General features: G+C 41.3%; 1 protein-coding gene across 2 annotated transcripts in view; it reads right to left on the bottom strand.

Moving 5' to 3' along the window:
* Nucleotides 1–17,977, bottom strand: part of LOC138953073 (RNA-binding protein 25-like) — a 31,317-nt gene extending 13,340 nt beyond the window's left edge. For both annotated transcript variants that reach the window (XM_070324848.1, XM_070324849.1), the window contains exons 1-10: nucleotides 17,900–17,977; nucleotides 13,770–13,855; nucleotides 13,118–13,152; nucleotides 12,598–12,681; nucleotides 7,360–7,452; nucleotides 6,077–6,134; nucleotides 5,582–5,673; nucleotides 4,457–4,769; nucleotides 3,963–4,027; nucleotides 2,935–3,015 (exon numbers count right to left, since the gene is read on the bottom strand). In XM_070324848.1, coding sequence (XP_070180949.1) covers nucleotides 2,935–3,015; nucleotides 3,963–4,027; nucleotides 4,457–4,769; nucleotides 5,582–5,673; nucleotides 6,077–6,134; nucleotides 7,360–7,452; nucleotides 12,598–12,681; nucleotides 13,118–13,152; nucleotides 13,770–13,836 — 888 coding nt within the window. In that variant the 5' untranslated portion in view covers nucleotides 13,837–13,855; nucleotides 17,900–17,977. The remainder of the gene's footprint in view (nucleotides 1–2,934; nucleotides 3,016–3,962; nucleotides 4,028–4,456; nucleotides 4,770–5,581; nucleotides 5,674–6,076; nucleotides 6,135–7,359; nucleotides 7,453–12,597; nucleotides 12,682–13,117; nucleotides 13,153–13,769; nucleotides 13,856–17,899) is intronic.
* Nucleotides 17,978–19,644: the final 1,667 nt, after the last annotated feature.

Raw genomic sequence — 19,644 nt, 5'->3', positions numbered from 1 at the left:
TATCCATCCTCCGTCGCTGGGCAAATCGGTGAGCCATCCGTCATTTTGAAGAGAGAGGCTCCTTTATCTGTTAATCATACCCATCGAGATTTGTCTCGATTCTCTTCCCTTGCTGTTCGTGACACAAAAGCAAAGTTATGCTCTTGTTTCCCCCACCCAAGGAAAAAACAAGAAAAGAAGAAAAAAAAATCCACCGCAAGTCTTTAAATTTCAAACAAGCCTCAAAACAAGAGTTCTTTCAACCGTTCTACTCTACAAAATCAAACGGTGTGGTCAAATAAAAATGCCAAGTATCAAGGTCAACAAAAAGCGTTCAGGAGTTTAAAATTCTCAAAAGACATCAAGGCACAATAGGTATGAACAAATCTGCTCATGGTTAACAATGCAGAAAATAATATCATAAACCACATACATTAACATTCAATCAATCAAACAACTACAAAGTATTTAATTTCAAACATTCTTACGAATACAATATCCAAATGTGTAGACCGCAAGTCATCTGGATTCTATGATCTCTTCAAAATGTTAAATTCAGTTTATTTTATCATTGCCATTTTGTTCGTCTTCTTTGATTTTTCATTTTACAAGTCATTTAACATGCTGATTGATTGTCACTTTAATACCACAACTGATGGGAAAACCTATTCAGAAAAGTGGGCAGCCAGAGTCATTATCAAATTTGTGAACATGGCAGAAACTGTCAGCAGTTTTTCATAAAAATGCAAAATATATTTTCTCTGAAAAGCCGTTTTCCTCAGAACATGGGTATGTAAATGTAAAACCAGTACCGGTACTCTTAAAACCCAAAATATTCATAACCATATACATTCACTAGGACTAAAAACTGCAAATTACTAACCTTTAAAGACTTATCTGTTCTTCCGTGACTAAAAGCAGAGATCAACAAGTGAATGTAGGGGCACTAACCTTGTACTATTCACGCAAAGTAGAATCATCTTCAGATTGCTCTACATTTATTGTTAACAATGACAAAACTTTACACTAAAAGGATACAATCTGATGGCAAGTCTCACTTACCGTTCTACACTCCAAGGAAACCTTTTTCTGGCTAAAAATTGCTGCTGGGTTGCACCAAAGACATAGTAAGCCACTTATAGTTATCCTCTTATGTTTACACCTCCTTCCAAAGACAGGAACCAGACTTATTATGAACCAGCATCTCTCCTCATCCTTTATTGCACTCTTTGCCCTCACAAGCAGATGAGTATCTCCACAGAAATATTCATAATCATACACATTGCCAAAATTTGGCAAAAGTGTTCCCTCAAATTACTCGTCTCCCTTCAGCCATAAAGGAGTAAGTCGGAGAAGAATATCTCAAAGTTGAACTACCAAGTATATAAAGTAAGAATAACTGAAAATGTTGAATACCAGAAGTAGCATCTGTCAAACTGATCATTTACTGCAAATTGATAGCCATACTGAGAAATGCCATCGTCAATTGTAGTGCCACACAGCAGAAGTAGACAATTTATTTTCAACTGACTTTTTTGATGCATCATATTCATAATCAAGGAAAAGCTTAATTAAGCTGTACAAATGTACTGCAATAGATGTTCAATGAGCGGGAAAACCACAGGCACCTTCTGCTGAATAATTATTACAGCTTAATGGTCTGCTTCTCACCAAATGAAAACAACAGACAACACCAAGTTTAAGGATACGGCACATCAGGGAGAAAAAGAAAGGAGACTCACCCATCCCGAGTTACAGATGGTGTTATCTTCGGGCAAGTGAGTGCCGTTATATTGAGAAAGTTGGTTTTTAAACACTTACCCATGAAGAGCATTTATTTAACTTGAATTCATGGTGATTGCAGACTGGGTCTTAGAGGCATCTAGTAATTTTACAGCAATGAAATGAAAACCTAGTTAATTTCAAGCATGGGTAAATATGTCACACATATATGGTGCATATTCATACAGGAATTGTGTACAGGTTTTTTCTCTCAACTTCTTCTGAAACCAAAACATCTTCTGAAGAAAACCAAAAAAAAAGTTCATTCTTTTGTTTCCATTAGGCATACTTTAGACAGTTTGTTATCAGACCCTTAAATTTTTTCATGTTCTTTTTCTCAACTTTACAAAGAGGCAGACATTATCTTACCTTGTTTTTTTTCTTTGTTTTTTCTCTCTCGTACGTTTTATTTTTAGAATACAACACGACCAAATACAACCAAGCTCTTAAAAGTTTTGAAAGATTTTCAAACACAGCCCTAAATGTGCACTACGAAGAAATGCATTAAACGTATCCAACTCACCATTCATACTTAATTATGACATTAATCATTGTAAGAAATCGAACAGTTTTTAACAGTCAGGGGTAATAATGGGATATTCCACCTGATCTACCACAAAAAGAAGTTAGCATGCCTTTTCTTGGGGGTAAAAAATGTTTAGGCACGGGCAGAAAACTGAGAGAAGAGGGAAGAAGAAGGGAATAATTTTCTACCACTATGTAGATAAAATGCAGATTGCTCTCATCATGCACAATTATTGTGGCTAATAAAATGAGTGTTACATGGAACAATTTACAACTGTCTAACCCTTACAAAAACTACTGCCATTCATGTGTTTGTGCATGGTTGTTTTCGTGCCATTACAACATTTTTCTTGAGAAATCTTTTGACTAACATTATGCTGATTTTCAGATACGAGGTAAGCAACAAATATTTGCTTGGATCTTTTGCTGCATTCATTGAAATGAATCAGTTCAACTTATCACTCATGTAAAACTTGTTTTGTTGCCCTCTCTTCGCCTTATTTTTTCATAACTCAATGTATGCTATCCAGGAAAAAAAAAGATGCGTTTCTTTTTCAGCTGAAATAAAAAGACAACTGCCATGGGGAAAAAATAACAACAGAACATTATCCAGGAATATATATAACTTCATTAATTATGTGTTCTTACCTTGTGCATATCCCTGAACATTCTGATTTCTCTATTGATTATGTCCCTTTTGTCCTCCTCCAAATCCATATCTTCAAAGCCCTGCAATAAAATGAACAATAGTGAACAAGTATTCAAACTTCTCTTGAACATTTTCAACACATGTGATCCCATTTTCTCAAATGCTGTTGTAATTACATTTTTTACAGACACCCTTGGTTTTGCACGCCACCACATCTTATACAAAACAGAAGTCTGTCTGAATTATTACTTGACTGCATCCTGTTTTCACCACCATAATCCTTGCAATCAACATGCCTTCAATATGATCATCTTTTCACTGGATCCGACACTTTAGCCCAAGGACAGCGGTATATTATAGCAAAAGCTAAGACAAATGCAGATTCCGTACGCACAAAAAATTACAGAATGATTGGAAACCACACGAAAACTCCGAGTATCATCCTTTATCAGATGCCTCATTCTCTCTTTGTATAGAGTATAGATCTGTTCATCACACTGTGCTGTCATCAATTCTTCTTCTGCGTTCGTGGGCTGAAACTCCCACGTACACTCGTGTTTTTTGCACGAGTGGAATTTTACGTGTATGACCGTTTTTACCCCGCCATTAAGGCAGCCATACGCCGCTTTCGGAGGAAGCATGCTGGATATTTTCGTGTTTCTATAACCCACCGAACTCTGACATGGATTACAGGATCTTTTCCGTGCGCACTTGGTCTTGTGCTTGCGTGTACACACGAAGGGGGATAAGCCACTAGCAGGTCTGCACATAAGTTGACCTGGGAGATCGAAAAAATCTCCACACTTAACCCACCAGGCGGCCGCGACCGGGATTCGAACCCTCGACCTTCCGATTAAGAGGCCGACGTCTTACCACCCCGCCACAGCGCCCGTCCTAGCTGTCATCAATGAAAGTGCTTCTACGTAAGACTGCATAATTCCGCAGTGCAACTAATGTTCATTTTGCAAGTTTTGAAATTGAAAACTTGGACTCAAGACTGCGACACAAATAAATATACAGTACTCACCACATCTCTCGGCTCTTTGACATCTTTCTTCGCTGTCGCTTGCTTAGACTCTTTCTCCTTTTCAGCTAAAACCAAAGCATACAAATAAAAACAAACATCCACATTGAAACTAAAGCCTTAAAGTTAAACACTGCTCTGTAACACTAGTAACAGCTGATGTGGAGGGCTCGTTTGATCATGGTGCTTCAACCATGTACCTGTAAATGTCTGATCCCACTGCTTGGAATGATTTGATTAAACAATGGAAGATGTCTTAATCATAAAATTGCGTATAGCACTACACAAACCTGCAAACAGAACTAACACTACCTAATACCTGATCATCCACATTAATTGTAGTATATATATTTGTTCATGTGTCTGACATCTTTTCAGCACCAATCTATTACAGTGTATCAAACAAAACTCTGAACTACATCCTCAAGCACAACTATCTTATAAAATATGCCTGAAAAACAAACAACACAAAACTTGGTCACACACAAGGTACCCACAAGCTTTTGGTGCGGGCGGCTCTTTGGCCAGTTCAAAGGCATACTCTCGCATTATGGCTTCCAGGCCGGCCTGCGCTACACGGTCCTCTCTCTTGGAATTCTCGTCCACTTCTTCTCCTCCTTCCGACGCGCTTTCCTCCCCCTCCTCCTTATCCCCCTTGTCAGACTTGTCCCCATTTTCCTTGCTGTCGGCGTCTTTGTCTTTCTCTGCCTCTTTGCTCTTGTCTTGGTTGCCATTGCTTCCCAGCTCCTTGGCTTTCTTCTTCTTGCGGTATTCATCGAGAAGGGTCTTTGTTTTGGCATCAACTTTCACCTGCGGAGAAATAAAATAAATGTCGATAAGCTTTCAGTTGATGCTCAGTTTGTTTTTCCTTTTGTTACTGTATCATGATTCAATGGAATAAAATCTTGCTTCAACCATTAATGAGTGAAAATCTTTAATCCTTGCTGAGTACCACCCAATGTCTCTTAATTAAGGTCAACTAATGACACAGTACAAATTGACGATTCAGAAACAGCGAGTAAATGCAAGTCACCTATGAAAAGGGTAGCTATCATGTCAACACTGAGAAAGTTGAGCGCAGCGATTGCATACCCCAATTCAGAACCTTATGTCTGGGGCATGAAATGTTTAACTACTAGGCTCGTACCACTGCAAAGGCTCAGACTAGGAAAAAACACTGGGCAGGGCTCCCCACAGATGCTCCTCCTCTGGACCTCCAACATTAATGAGGTTTATATTCTTGCTTTCAGAAGACACATTCCTTTTGTTTGTTTGTTTGTTTGCTTAACGCCCAGCCGACCACGAAGGGCCATATTAGGGCGGTGCTGCTTTGACATATAACGTGCGCCACACACAAGACAGAAGTCGCAGCACAGGCTTCATGTCTCACCCAGTCACATTATTCTGACACCGGACCAACCAGTCCTAGCACTAACCCCATAATGCCAGACGCCAGGCGGAGCAGCCACTAGATTGCCAATTTTAAAGTCTTAGGTATGACCCGGCCTGGGTTCGAACCCACGACCTCCCGATCACGGGGCGGACGCCTTACCACTAGGCCAACCGAGGCACATTCCTTGCCGACACATGATTTTTGGTAAACCGAACCCTGTTGTGCTTACCACTATTTTCTTGTCAGCTATCCTCCAGTCGTTTAGCAGACGGATGCATCTCAGAGTGGCTTCTGGCCACTCGTATTCACAGAACCCAAATGCTGCAAGACATAGTACAATCAATTCTACATGAAAACTCAAAAAGATGCAAAAACCTGGTACTGAAACAAGTAGAAGGCAACAATACTTCAATATTCACTCACTTCTTTAATGCAGTCAAACTGAGAATCAAAACAGGGCGTACATTTACATCTCACACCACCAAAGTTAAGTCAAATGTAGATCAAACCTTTAAAGAGATGTTTTACACTCAACAAGACAAGTGAATCACAAACACATATATATATATTTTACTACAGCTCTTCTTTTTAATTTAAATTCATCATTACTTGAATTGTACAGGTCTGACCTCACCCTTTCTGCGTACCACTGAATTTCGTTTCTCTTTTTCTTATATAACAGCATCAAAAAACAAAAACATTCCTTATAATTATTATCACTCACCTTGTAGTTTTCCTGAAGCCCCTTGCACCCTCTTCCAACTGAGCACATTTCCACAGCGCTGAAAGAGATCATAACATTTTAAACAATACACAAGGAAACCCTCCTTAGAAAATATCTTGCCAATTTAAAAAAGAGTTCCAAACCCTCACTGTACTGAAAGAACTTCCAACAAACTAACCACAGCAGATGCTGATTATTTCTTACGGAAATGAAAGATGAAAATACAGTTAGATGCCAATACACTGATACAGGGGACTTCCACTAAATCGCGGTCCACTATACCGCGAATTTGGCTATATCGCAAAGACCTCTTGGACCCAGAAAAAACAGGACCAACCTTTAAACAATTTTTTTTAAATTTAAATTTAAATTTTTTTTTGTGGTCTGTTGTGCCGGTTTTGCTTTGTAAAGCACGTTTTCAAATTCTCTTACGGACTTGTACAGTAGCCTTAAACTTCACACCCCATCGCACATCACAGGACACCCCTTAGGCAGCATGGTTAGTGGGTGGCCATCCTTTATTGGCAGCAGTGTCTGCTGTGCAATCAAGCATGCTGATTTAGTACTTGTGTCACAGACTGCAGAGTGGACAGTGTACTAACCTTCTCTTTTCAACTTTATCTAAAAGTGCCCACCCAACCCCCTCCTCTTCTTCCCTCCCTTTTATTGTTCTTTGTGTTCTTAGCGGTGGCGGTTGAGACTGCAGAAAAAGGTGCTCCACAGTCTCTCTTACTAGCAAATCGCTCCTCCTTTACATTACACTGGCAAATATGCTGTACAATATTTTGCCCTTGTTTTTGGACTGGGGTTGTCAATTGCAGAGCGTAAGAATGAGGTGTTTTTGCAACAGCAGAGGTGAGAGTAGTGTTTTTGTCTTTCTCGTACAACACCAAGAAAAGCTCTGACATCAAAATCAAATTCATGTTCACATGTTAAATCCAATACATTCTAACAACTAACATTTTTTTTTTTTTTGTTGCCGCGGACCCAAAGTTTCGCGAATCGGATATATCGCGATCTCAAATCTTTGGACCCCAAAGACCGCGATATAGTGGAAGTCTACTGTAATTAACCTTTTTTGTCTCCAAAAATATGGGAAAGGCAAGACTAAGATACACACCCACAGAGTGAAGTACTCTTTTATTACTCTCTGAAGATGACAACACATGACTGGCACAACCACAGACATACACATAAAAGCTCAATCGGTTGAACTCCAGTCAACAAATGCAAAAAAACTGACCACACCGCTCTAACCACAGCATCGGCTAAAGTGTCCTTACCTGAAGCATCTGCTTGATCATCATGTCTGGCGCTCGCTCGCTGATGTTACCAACAAACACTGTTGTCACTGGTGGCTTTTCCTCCATGGACTCCTGCAAAAAGACACACCAAAAGATACCATCAGCCCCCTGTACTACAGTGGTACCCGCTATATGATGCCCCTACCATTAGAGCATACATCCTCTTATCCCTTTGTTCATATCTTTACCAAAATATAAACGTCACCTGCAATATCTGGTCCCATGGATATCCTCTCATTGCAGGTAATGCTTTACTGTTAAGAATGGACTAACTGTTCCAATGTGCACAACAAACTATTTCTTTACCATCTCAAAGTCAAACGGTGTGCAATGCAGGGGAACATTGTTTACAACTAAAAGAAATATATCTGACCCGGAAGTTTGTACTGTTTTGTCCATGGCATTGCCAACACCTACAGACATTTCAAAGTTTAATGACAGTGTCCTTACCAGGTCACGGTATTTCATGCTGAAAACAATAAAAAATTGGGTATGACCAACAATCCTAAGTTTTAAGCTCATTTCTTCAGGTAATCACATGTTGTATATGGGTCATTCTCAGAAATGGTGGTCCAGTGAGAGTGAGTATGGGTGACACATTTGAAATCATGAAAAAGTAAATTAAAATTATTTCTACCACGACTTTTTTCATCTGAATCTATTCCTGAGACATTAAAGCATTGTTGTATGTCAATAAAAATGGTTTCTATACGTTGGTGTTGTTTTTGTGTGCTTTTCAATTGCGAAGTTCGGCCGTTTCCGGATCGCCGAAGCGTTACACGACTTTCGTGATCAACAATATGTTCAGTCTCATGGCTAAATGCAAATTACTGCAATCGACAGTCAGGAGTTCAGTCTTGGACGTAGCAACACATCTTTGCAAAAACTCACGCTGAATTTGAAGTTACGGGCTTCGAACAAAAAATTCTGAATGTCGTAATGCATCGTATCCAAACTCGACGCGCGAACATCGGACAGCAATGTGCTCCATGACTTTGCCACATCACGGCTATTTTTAGCTCTTTGGCGCACAGGAAGTTCGAACAAGAAAATAGTCCTTTGAATCACAGCCAAATATTCACAGAAAACACCAGAATCATATCATTTGCTGAAACTCATGGCGTCGTTTCCCGACCTACGTTACGACTGAAGATAGTTTTTACTTAATTGTCGAGCCTGCAAAGCTTTGTCACAAACTTACACACCGCGGATGGCGACAATGTAGTGTCGGAAGGATATCGAGTGCAAACAGTCTCTCAAAGCGCGAAGTTTAGCGGAACAAAGCAGCCAAGAAGTTTTCGTATCCTCTGATTGTCGATGTTCGACATTCATCAAGTACTTAAAATGGGTAATCTGAACGCAACAGGAACTTTCAACAAATACAGCAAACTCTGACGAATTGTGTTTTGTGTAGTTATTTTGGGTCAGACGGGTTTTGCCGGCAGGAAAGGCCAAACAGTGCAGATTCATGTCTGTCGCACAGGAACCGAAAGTGGTTCAAGCATTTCGTTTCTGTGTTGCGACATTCACCTTAGTCAGTTCCAAATGTCATTTTTTTACCAATATTAGTTGAAGTCCTTACCTTTCATAACTAGAATGTGTTGGGTAGAACACAAAAATACTGCAGAACTGATAAAAAATGCACAAAGGATTGAAGGCTTAGGTGGTTTAAAGTTGGAATTTGGTTTCCATGTTACAACATTCATCACGTAAATACAACACTTTAAAACGTCTCTTATTCAGCAACCAATTACTCTTTTTGTCTAATTTTTGCATTATTATGTATAGCAAACAATAGACTTCATAGTAAAAACAATTATTTTGTATTTCTTGACACTTTATTTTTTACTTTGTATGTAACACTTTGGACCACCATTTCTGAGAATGACCCATATCAAATTGAAGCTTTTAAAATGTTCGTGCTAACAGTAGTAAAGAATTAAAAGAAAAAACAGACTGGAAAGAAGTTTTGGTGGATGTAAGCTAACCGTTTAGCTTAAATCTTATGTCAAACCCAGCACACACATGACAATCGTCATGAATAACTTTTTTTCCAATTTAACTTTTTTAATAATCTGTTGATATTATTTTGATAATTATTACATTTTTTACATAAAATCCAACTTTCATTTAGTTTCCTGATAAAATGATTCCTCCAGCTGATCTTAAATAAACATTTGTTTGTTTGTTTGTTTGCTTAACGCCCAGCCGACCACGAAGGGCCATATCAGGGCGGTGCTGCTTTGACATATAACGTGCGCCACACACAAGACAGAAGTCGCAGCACAGGCTTCATGTCTCACCCAGTCACATTATTCTGACACCGGACCAACCAGTCCTAGCACTAACCCCATAATGCTAGACGCCAGGCGGAGCAGCCACTAGATTGCCAATTTTAAAGTCTTAGGTATGACCCGGCCGGGGTTCGAACCCACGACCTCCCGATCACGGGGCGGACGCCTTACCACTAGGCCAACCGTGCCGGTTTTAAATAAACATACCAATACGTCAAAAAGTAGGACTTCTGAGCTCAAAGAGTAATAGTTTGGTTTGAAAAGTCTCCACATACCCCTAATTATGAACAAAAAAATTAACTTCCGTGATAGAACATGCACTGTTCTTGCAACTGAAGTAAAAAAGGGAGTCAGGTTTGCCAATTCCATCTTTGTGTGTATTTTAGTATTTGAGACTTTCCTTTCGCGAATTTGATTTTTGGGGTGCCTTTGGTCTCTGGTCCACTGATTTGACGCTACATCACGAAAAATACAGCTGTTTGTTGCGTACGGCAGGGAAATAAAATGCTTTCTAACACTATATTTTATTTGAGTGCAAAAAGCCTCATCGCACGGATCTACACCCAAACGCATATATATGCCTTGTTGTTATTTTCAGTAATGAACCCTATTATAACAACGATCTGTTGATAACGATGTTGGTGTCACTCCAGTAGAAGTTTGAACTTTTTCCATTTGAGGGAACACATGCACTCACCACAAGACTGAAGTCTCATTTGGTACAGTTCAGATATAAAGGTGATCTAACACTTATACTGCTTGTAAATTGTGTGCTTGAGCGGTTGGCCTTAGATCTAACTTCACGTAGCTACCCGATCTAAAAAGAGCACAGAGCAAACACCAAATGAGTGTTTATGTTCTGACAAATTCTTTATAAAGTTAAGACAGCGATGCTGAACGCTTACAGAATATTTTTTCGATAATCGGTACCTCTGGATTGTGTGCACCTTCAGTCAAGCACAGACTGACACAGTGATTCTACGAAAGCCGCCATCATGGTGTAAAACCTGCATGCTCGACTGTGACGACCAACGATTTATTGAAAATGACAACTTAAACCATGATGAAATCAGTGATGGCGCTAATATTTGTTCTTACTGGTACTCAAACTTTGATGATGAAAACTATCAGAAAAACAAGAAGAGCAAACGCTCGATCGAGTCACTTTCGCAGTTCTGAATATTATATGAGGCATCAGATGGACAGGAAGAAATTGCTATTCACAACACAATGAGTCACGTTCACATAAAATTTGAGCCCGGTCACTTTTATAGTTTCCGAGAAAAGCCCAACGTTAAGTTGTGTGTTGCCGAACAGAAAAGGCTAGTTATCTCCCTTGTTTTTCTGATAACGTTCGTAAAAGGCTACAGATGTAAATACTTTGATGTAAAGAATAATCCTACAAAGTTTCAATCACATCCGATGAACTTTGTCAAAGATATAAAATGTCTAATTTTTCCTTTGACGCTGACCTGTGACCTTGAAAAAGGTCAAAGGTCAACGAAACCATCGTTAAAGTGTAGAGGTCATTGGAGGTCACGACTAAACAAAATATGAGCCCGATCGCTTTGATAGTTTCCGAGAAAAGTCCAACGTTAAGGTGGTGTCTACGGACGGCCGGCCGGACAGACTAACACTGACCGATTACATAGAGTCACTTTTTCTCAAGTGACTCAAAAAGCTAGGCTGGTCATTGGAACCAGTAAGAGTCCAACTCAGACAGAATACTGGTTATGTTGTTTTACCAGCAAAAAAAACGTTAGTTCTAAAAATCAACCGGTAGGTTATACCGGCAGCCAATTATTTTCCTGTATTTTCTCAATCCAACCAGTAAAATACTGGTAATTACCGGTTAAGGCCAATACTGTGAAATAAATATATTTTATCGCTATGATTAAACAAGAAACAGTTGCAATTAAAATACACCCAAAGATTACTGCTGGAGTGAAAGGAATTGGGAGCGAGTGCTTCCAAGCTAAAAATAGAAACGGGAACACTTGCTGTCTCGAAGCAGTGACTATTTGCTGCCAATTTTCGTTTTTGCTCAAGTCTTCAGTGCCAACATTTGCTCAGAACAATAAACATTATCATCATCTGTGTACAGCTTATGAACCTCAGGCTCAGATGAACTCGCTGTGCTGAAATATCAGCTTACGAAGATTCCTGACAGTCAATCACGAAAGTTTGCAACAATGGCGAACAGAGCACAGGCATTCGAAAAATATATCAGGAAAGTCATGGTCATAGCAAGCATAGTATTGATCGTTTTAAAAATCTGTCAACATGCAACGATAATGTAATCAATAAACTGTTTGTGTTGCTATTTTGAGTGCATAAAAGGGCTTGTCCTTAGAATAAACTAAATGGGAATTTCCATAGCGAGGGAGGGAACTGGTAAGAGTTAAGCCCTTTTCAACATGCATGCGGTTACCACACAATTAGTTTCATTTCACACTAAAAGATCTTGAAAGACTAACCGAATATATTTCTCACTATACTCCAAGCCAAACCCCACACCACATCACCCAAAATTGTACATTAGGCACACAAACAAAAGTTGTATGTTTCTGGTCACCCGACCCTACCTAGTTTTTTCCCGCCGACCCTAGACTTTTTTTTTATTGCATTTGTAAAAAAAAAAGCGTCAAAAGTAACAGACGGCAGACGACACAAGGGGGATAACCCCGCATCCCTTTTGTCTCATTTGTTTTGTAATGTGTTGTCTTTTTCTTTGTATAGTAAGTCCAGTCTCTTTGCGTCACTGTATAGTTATTTTCTACCCTGACCACAACAACAACAACAAAATACCTACCTACCTACCCTATTTTTTGTAGCCATGTAACCAGAAACATACAACTTTTTTTTTTTGCCTTAGCAATGTGAGCTCTGAATGTTTGCACTTCTTTTGCATTTTCAGCCTTACCTTTGGAATGTTTTGTGGCACAAGTTTCTTCATTGGCTGCTTTTGATGTGCAGGTACTTGTGATATCCCAACAGGCCTCATCACCTGCGAAATACAAAATCAACAGATCATGTATACATAAATAATTAACGTAGTACATTTGTACATTTTTTCAAAATATTTCTGACATGTAGTGTCTTTGTCAAGAACCAACTGTATCTTTAATGATTTTTTGGAGTAAACAATAACCAAACAAAGATAAAGAACAAAACACCAAATCAAAGCATGGCAACACCCTGACATTATTGACAGAGACTTAAACTGAAGAAAGACAACTGAGTAAATGCATCAACAAAAAACAAAGACATCAGAAAACACATACACACTAGCGGTTATAAATCAGAGTTCATGATAACCAACAACCTCTGCGGATTCACTTTCTCAGCCTCTTAAAGTTAAACTTAAAGTTTATCACATGAACATATTGCTGTGGGACTGCATAAATACACTTATCAAAGCGACTCATGAACAAAACACATACCGGTGGCATCATTTGCATGGGCATCATGTTCATTCCTGAAAATGAACAAAAACCCAGTTAAGACATATACTCCATCTATTTTAAAATCAAAAATGGCATTGCTGATGGTATCAAAACAATGAGCCACGCAAACCTTGCTGTGTGTAAACAACCCTTCTCATTTTAAGGACAAGAGTTATTTCTCTCTACCATTTGGTTTGATATTTCCCTCTCCTTTTAATTTTTGGTGTCTCTGCTGTTCGCTTTTTTTTTTCACCTTCCTTTCTGTAATTCATGTTGTAACGGAAAAGCCTCCATAGGCGATAGTTTGACACCAGTGTTGTGCCATCCTTGCCTCGGTTAGTAAAGATCTCTCATGTTTTTATTAATATTGTTTGTCTCCCCAACAGTCACTTTGCCAATGTTTTGTCCCCCCCCCCCCCCCCCAAACATAAAACTGGTCATAAAGGTGTATGCGAGTGCTACATGTGTGTTTATCAACTACCAGTACCAATGTGTGTCAGTGTTCCAGTGTACGTAAACAGAGCAATAACTACAGAAATGAAAATTCATTCAAGAAAAGAACACAAAGATGAAATAAAACTAAACTACAACAACACATTCCTGAAACACACTTTGGCTTATTACAAAAAGAATCATAATTATGACTTACCCATTGGTGCAAAGGAAAACCCACCAGACATCATTGGCATGTATGGTGGGCGTGGTGGGAAAGACATGGCTGTGGTTGTCTGCAATCTGAAAATGCCAACAAAAAAGATCAATACTCAGTGTTTTGCTCTCCACATACAGAGTAATTACTCTGCAGTCACAAGGTATCAGTCCTTCTCCCTGTTGTCAACGAACAGAGTAAAAAATAAATCAATAACAGCGCCGATGCTGCACAGTCAGTATGCAAGGTGTATGTGAAACATTATACTTGTCGAACAATGAGCTGCTATTGTAAACAGCAGTAAAATCTGAGCAAATCAAAAGGCAACAGGAATAAATCAACTTCCAGTGAAGTCACAGCAGCAAGTTACTGTGTCTTACAGTTACACACATAAAATAGAAAAGATTCCCAGTACAGAAATTATGCCAACACAGACACAGACACTCCCATGCACACAAATAAATAAGATTTTATCAGTGATTAGATTTATCTTTTTTTCTTCTTTTGAAAACTATGTTTAATTCATAAACGGAAACAGCAATGACGCACACATCATCTGTTCTGTGTTTTCGAGCATTAGAGTTCACTCCCTTCAGCCTTGAAAGTCCAATAAACGGTGCACTAGCCTTTGTGCTTCTCAAAAATTTCTACTACTACTGTACTACTACCAGTACAAGTCAGACTCAGAGAGCAAATTTTGCATGCCAAACCAACCGTGTTAACAAAACACGATCTAAGGAAGAATTTTCTTACTTTATGATGAGGGTTTCTGGGGTTTAGCATCAACCAATCGGGTTACAACAGAAAAATACTACAACTACTACGAAAAAGCATGGTGCTGTAATCATAGTAAGTAAGGCTTGAGTGACTGCTCGTACACCGTGAAAAAGGCGTACCCGTACCCTCTACTCCAGCCATTAAGTTACGATAGTAAACTCGCTTATTTGCATCAAAATGACGTCATGCCGTAACTGTAGAATGTCCGAGTAGGATTACGCCGTGATAAAGGCTTAACCGTAACCACTGCCTTGTAAAAATCAGGCATAATGATATCAAATTCAAAAGAAACAGGTCAAATCAAATTACATAATAAGGGGGGAGAAGGCCTGAGAGTGGCGAGTATTTTACTCGCTGTGGCGAGTAGAAACATGTAACTGGCGACTAGAAATGTTCATCTACTCGCCAAATGTGAGTAAAGTTGCTGAAACAAATTGTTGGTATGGCTAGTAAAGTTTGCTCTCTGACTAGTAAATTTTCAGAATCACTAGCCAAAGGCGAATACACCATTTATTGGACTTTCAGGGCTGGGGAGGGCGGGTTCAGAGAAAATTGGGACTCAACTGTCTTAAGTCTCTAAGGCATTTCATTGTCAAAGCGCTGCCATACAATTTACATGCTCAATTTGTAAAAAATCCCTATGAAAACCGGTGAATACAGAATAGTCTCAAGTTGCTCAGTCACAGCTCCTATGAACTAATGAAGTATTTAAAAATGTAACATGACTTCTTCTTCACGTTCGTGAGGATAATCCCTTTACAGGGCAACGATCCTCATTTTGATTGGTGCGCCTAATTTCCCTAGAGTGAAAGATAAAAGTGGATAGTGTACCTGTGAAAATCAAAACAGTGGTGGGTTGGTAGGTAAGCTCTTGCTTTTTGCTATTTGCCGGGGCGCCTGATTTTAGGCCCTGGGCTGAGGGGCTAGCCTACCACCAAGCGCTACCTAGCGCAGCAACTGGGCCCCGACAAAACAATACAAACAGGACAAACAATATGGAGCAAGAGTGATAGATTCTACCTATATCACTACTAATTACTTATGGGTCGCTAGGGATGGAGAGGGGGGATGGGTCTAATGAGAGAGGGAAAGGGAATCTAATGCAAGGGGAGGTGATTCTAATGCGGAGGGGAGGGGGGGGGGGGGGAACAGTGGGAGTGGATTGTGACAGGGGGTGCTTATGGGCTAGCGCCTCGGAGCCAGGCCTCAACGATGGTCCTGAAGGCTTCGGGGGAGTCTGCGCTCACAGCCTCTTGGGAGATGGTATTCCAGAGGCGGATCGCTGACGGGAAGAACGATGTTCTGTGTGAGTCAGTGCGGGACTAGGGGACCTGTAGTTTGGTGGTGTGCCCCCTGGTTGATCTTGGGACCGGTGTCAGTGTGCCTTTTCTTGGGGCTACCTCGACCAGTCCACTCATGATTTTGTACATCATGGTGGCCTTGGTCGCGGTGCGCCGTTGTATGAGGAGGTCAAGCTTGAGCCTGGAGACGAGTTCCGTTGCGCTACTGGTGGTTTTGAAGTCGCGCAGGATCCTCCTTGCGGAGCGTCGCTGCGTCATCTCCAGGCTGTCGGACAGGCTTTTCTGACGTGGGTCCCAGATTGGGGAAGCATACTCCAAGACCGGTCTCACCAGTCCCTTGTAGCAGGTGGTCTGAACAGGATGGGGGCTGCCCCTGAGGTTTCGGTAAACAAAGGCACTGGTCTTGTTTGTCTTGCTGTGGTGGCCTGAATATGCGCTCCCCCGTGCATGTCTTTCGTGAGCTCCACGCCAAGGTATTTGGCCTTGTCCACTTTCTGCAGTGTTTCCCCATGAAGGCTGTAGTTGGTGCAGAGCGGTTTTCTCTTGCGGGTGACCGATAGTACGTGGCACTTGGAGGCGTTGAAAGACATCTGCCACCTCTTCTCCCACAGTTCTAGTTTGTCCAGATCTTCTTGGAGAACGTGGGAATCCGCCTGTGTCTGTGATGAAATGCGCCGATATAGTATGGTATCGTCGACAAAGAGACGGACTGTAGACTTGATGTTGTTGCTGATGTCGTTGATGTATACGAGGAACAGAGTTGGTCCAAGGACAGAACCCTGGGGAACACCCGAGACCACTTGGCCAACTGTAGACTAGAGGTCTGTCCCTCGACAACAACTTGCTGGGTCCTCCTCAATCCAGCAGAGGGTCTGACCGTGGACTCCATATAAACGCAGCTTGAGGAGGAGTCGTCGGTGCAGCACCTTGTCGAAAGCCTTAGCGAAGTCGAGCAAGAAGGTGTCCGTTTGACCTCCCTCATCAAGCGCTGTCTCCAGGTCGTCCATTGTCAGGATCAGCTGGGTCTCGCAAGATCTTCTTTTGCGAAAGCCGTGTTGGGCGTCCACAAGGATGTTGTTTGCGTCCAGATGGGCTGTCAGCGCACTGCGGATGATGTGCTCGCAGAGTGTGCCACACACTGACGTCAGGGAGATGGGTCGATAGTTCGCAGGGGAGCTCCGATCTCCTTTTTTGAAGGCAGGTTGGACTGTCGCGTGGCGCCAAATCTCAGGGAGGCTGCCGATGTGATGGACATCCTGAAAAGATGCGCAAGGGCTGGTGCGATTTCCTGCGCCACTACGACAAGCAGGTGGCATGGAATGTTGTCAGGCCCAGCTGCCTTGCGGGGGTTTAGATTTTTCAGCAGCTTAAAAACGCCAGCTGTCGACACCTTGATGTCAGGCATGGTGGGGTGGGGGCTCTCGCCAAGATCCGGGATGCTGGTTTCGTCTTCCTCAGTAAATACTGAGCAGAATTGCTGTTTAATATGTTGGCCTTTACTGAGGGATCGCTGTCCGTCAGCCCCTCTCTTTTGAGCGGAGCCACCCCTGTCGCGTCACATTTCTTACTCTTGCCAAGAAAGACTCCCACCTGACTTTACAGTAACTGGGTAAATAAACAAGTCTGATTCCCGTCTGCCGGACCGATGTAATGTTCTAGCAGTAGCACTGTTGAGTGTTGTGGAACGTGGGCCACCAAATGAATGTTCTTTCTTTGCGATTGTACTTTGATGCAAAGTAGAGCTACTGTATTTGTTTCCTAAGTTCACTGCCCTGTTTAGCTTTACATCCATAAAAGTTCGTTACTCAAAGTAAGTTAATACATCCTCAAATCGAAGAAAGCTTCTTTACGCTTCTTCGATCGTGCGATTCTGATACATAGTTAGTTGCCTCGTTCTCAACGACGGCTGCATGCTGCGACTACGTCCGACCCGAAAGTTTTCTTATTCTATCCTCTTTAGTCAAATTTGGAAGCTATATACGATTGTTATAGGATTATTAAGTACTGAGATTTCATTCTTGCAAGTATTTTCTTTAAATAATACAAACCCACCTGATTTAGAATAAAAACTGAACAAATCGAACACTTCCTTCGCCTTGCTTGATCCAAGATGGCGAACCTCATGACGTCACTAAAGGGGGAAAACTCGTTCGTACCGTAGGACCATTTATTACTCCCCTTCATGATTAAAGAGATCGGACACTGATTGACGAAAAAAATTGATTTCGCTAATATTTTGCGTGTGATATTTTCAGAGTGGGATGAAACAAGAATGACAAAAATGAGAGAAATCAATCGGACCGATTTTATGCTAAAGGCCCCGCGTCGGTTCACCCCCCGTTCGTCCGTCAGACGGTCCGTCCGCGTCCGTTCGCATATGCCGGGCCGGACTACCGGGGGGGGGGGGGGGGGGTTATGGGGGTTGCGCACCCTCCCCCCCCCCCCTAGCCTAAACATGTACCTCAGTTATTTTAAAAAAAAATTTATTATTGTTTATTTTATGCCGTTGCATGCAAGGAGCGACCATTTTCCTATCGGCTCAGAATATGATGACCTACCCATCAGCTTCAGGGGGAACATCCCCCTGGACCACCACTGGCAACCACAGAATGAAACTGAACGCACTGCATTTTTTCACAATGACCGTAGTCCGCCGCTTGTGCAAAACGGAGTGAAACTGACGAGCCTGTTTAGCGCGGTACTGTATAGCGTTGATTTCTTTTCTCTCTCTCTCTCATTCTCTCTTTCTCATTCTCTTTCTCTGAGCAATGTGCACTAAACGAGAGAAGTTGACCCCTACTACGATTTAGACGAATGTTTTCTCTCTCTCTTTCTCTCGCATCCCAAGCATGTTTAGTTGATATGAAAAGAAAGGTAAGGGGAAAAAGCAGGAACGATTCTTAAATTCACACACAGGAGAAAAGATCGGGGACGATTCTTTCTTTAAAAAAAAAAAACCCACGCAACTATACAGTTTCTGTTCAGGTAAAATAACGAACGAAGGGGAAGAATATTCATTTTCTCTCTGCAAACGGCCGCGTATAATAGTAACACCAGCTGTACTACCGCGGATCTTAATCTCCTGAGTGGCCTGCGAGCGGCGAGCACACGCTGTTATTACGCGATACCCCCACGTCAGCGGGCAGGCTGATACTATACTCTGCTCTTTTTCAGTCCGCTGCGGGGACGGCGGGGGGAAACACACTGCCTTTGTTGTTTTTCAAAGATAAAATAATATTCCCAGTTGCAACGCTCTTGATCTCATCGCATATAGTCTAGTGAACACAGTTTACATAGACACCAAACACTCCTAGAGAAATGTGAGCGTGATTTACACTAAGCGGCCCCGTTATAATAATGCATGCATTCTACATGATGTCTTCCAGCACAGCCACATGCACCACACAACACAAACTATGATGCAACTATTTTATACCTTAGTCGCCCCTGTGTCCACTTATGGAGCCGGGGTCTGGTTCCCATCAGCAATCAACATCCAAAACGAACAATCGCTACCCGACATATTCGATAAGTGTCTATCGAATAATCTACCCCATGAACAAGTGCATTTAAAATTCAGTAAACGCCTTCTTGGCCGTCCACAGTAAAGCAATGAACTTGCCAACGCTAGCAGAGCTCGGGCAACTCCCTGTGGGTATAAAACTAATTGAACAAACAATAAACTTCTGGACCCACATCGTTGAGTCAGAAGAAAATTCATATTTACGACAGGCTTACGCTGACATGATCGACAGACCACAAGACAGCTCACCGCAATGGATACATTTCATTCGAGC

The sequence above is a fragment of the Littorina saxatilis genome, linkage group LG17 (assembly GCF_037325665.1).
Source record: "Littorina saxatilis isolate snail1 linkage group LG17, US_GU_Lsax_2.0, whole genome shotgun sequence".
NCBI lineage: Eukaryota > Metazoa > Mollusca > Gastropoda > Littorinimorpha > Littorinidae > Littorina > Littorina saxatilis.
The sequence above is the reverse complement of the archived record's forward strand: the minus strand, read 5'-3'. Positions and strand labels throughout refer to the sequence as shown.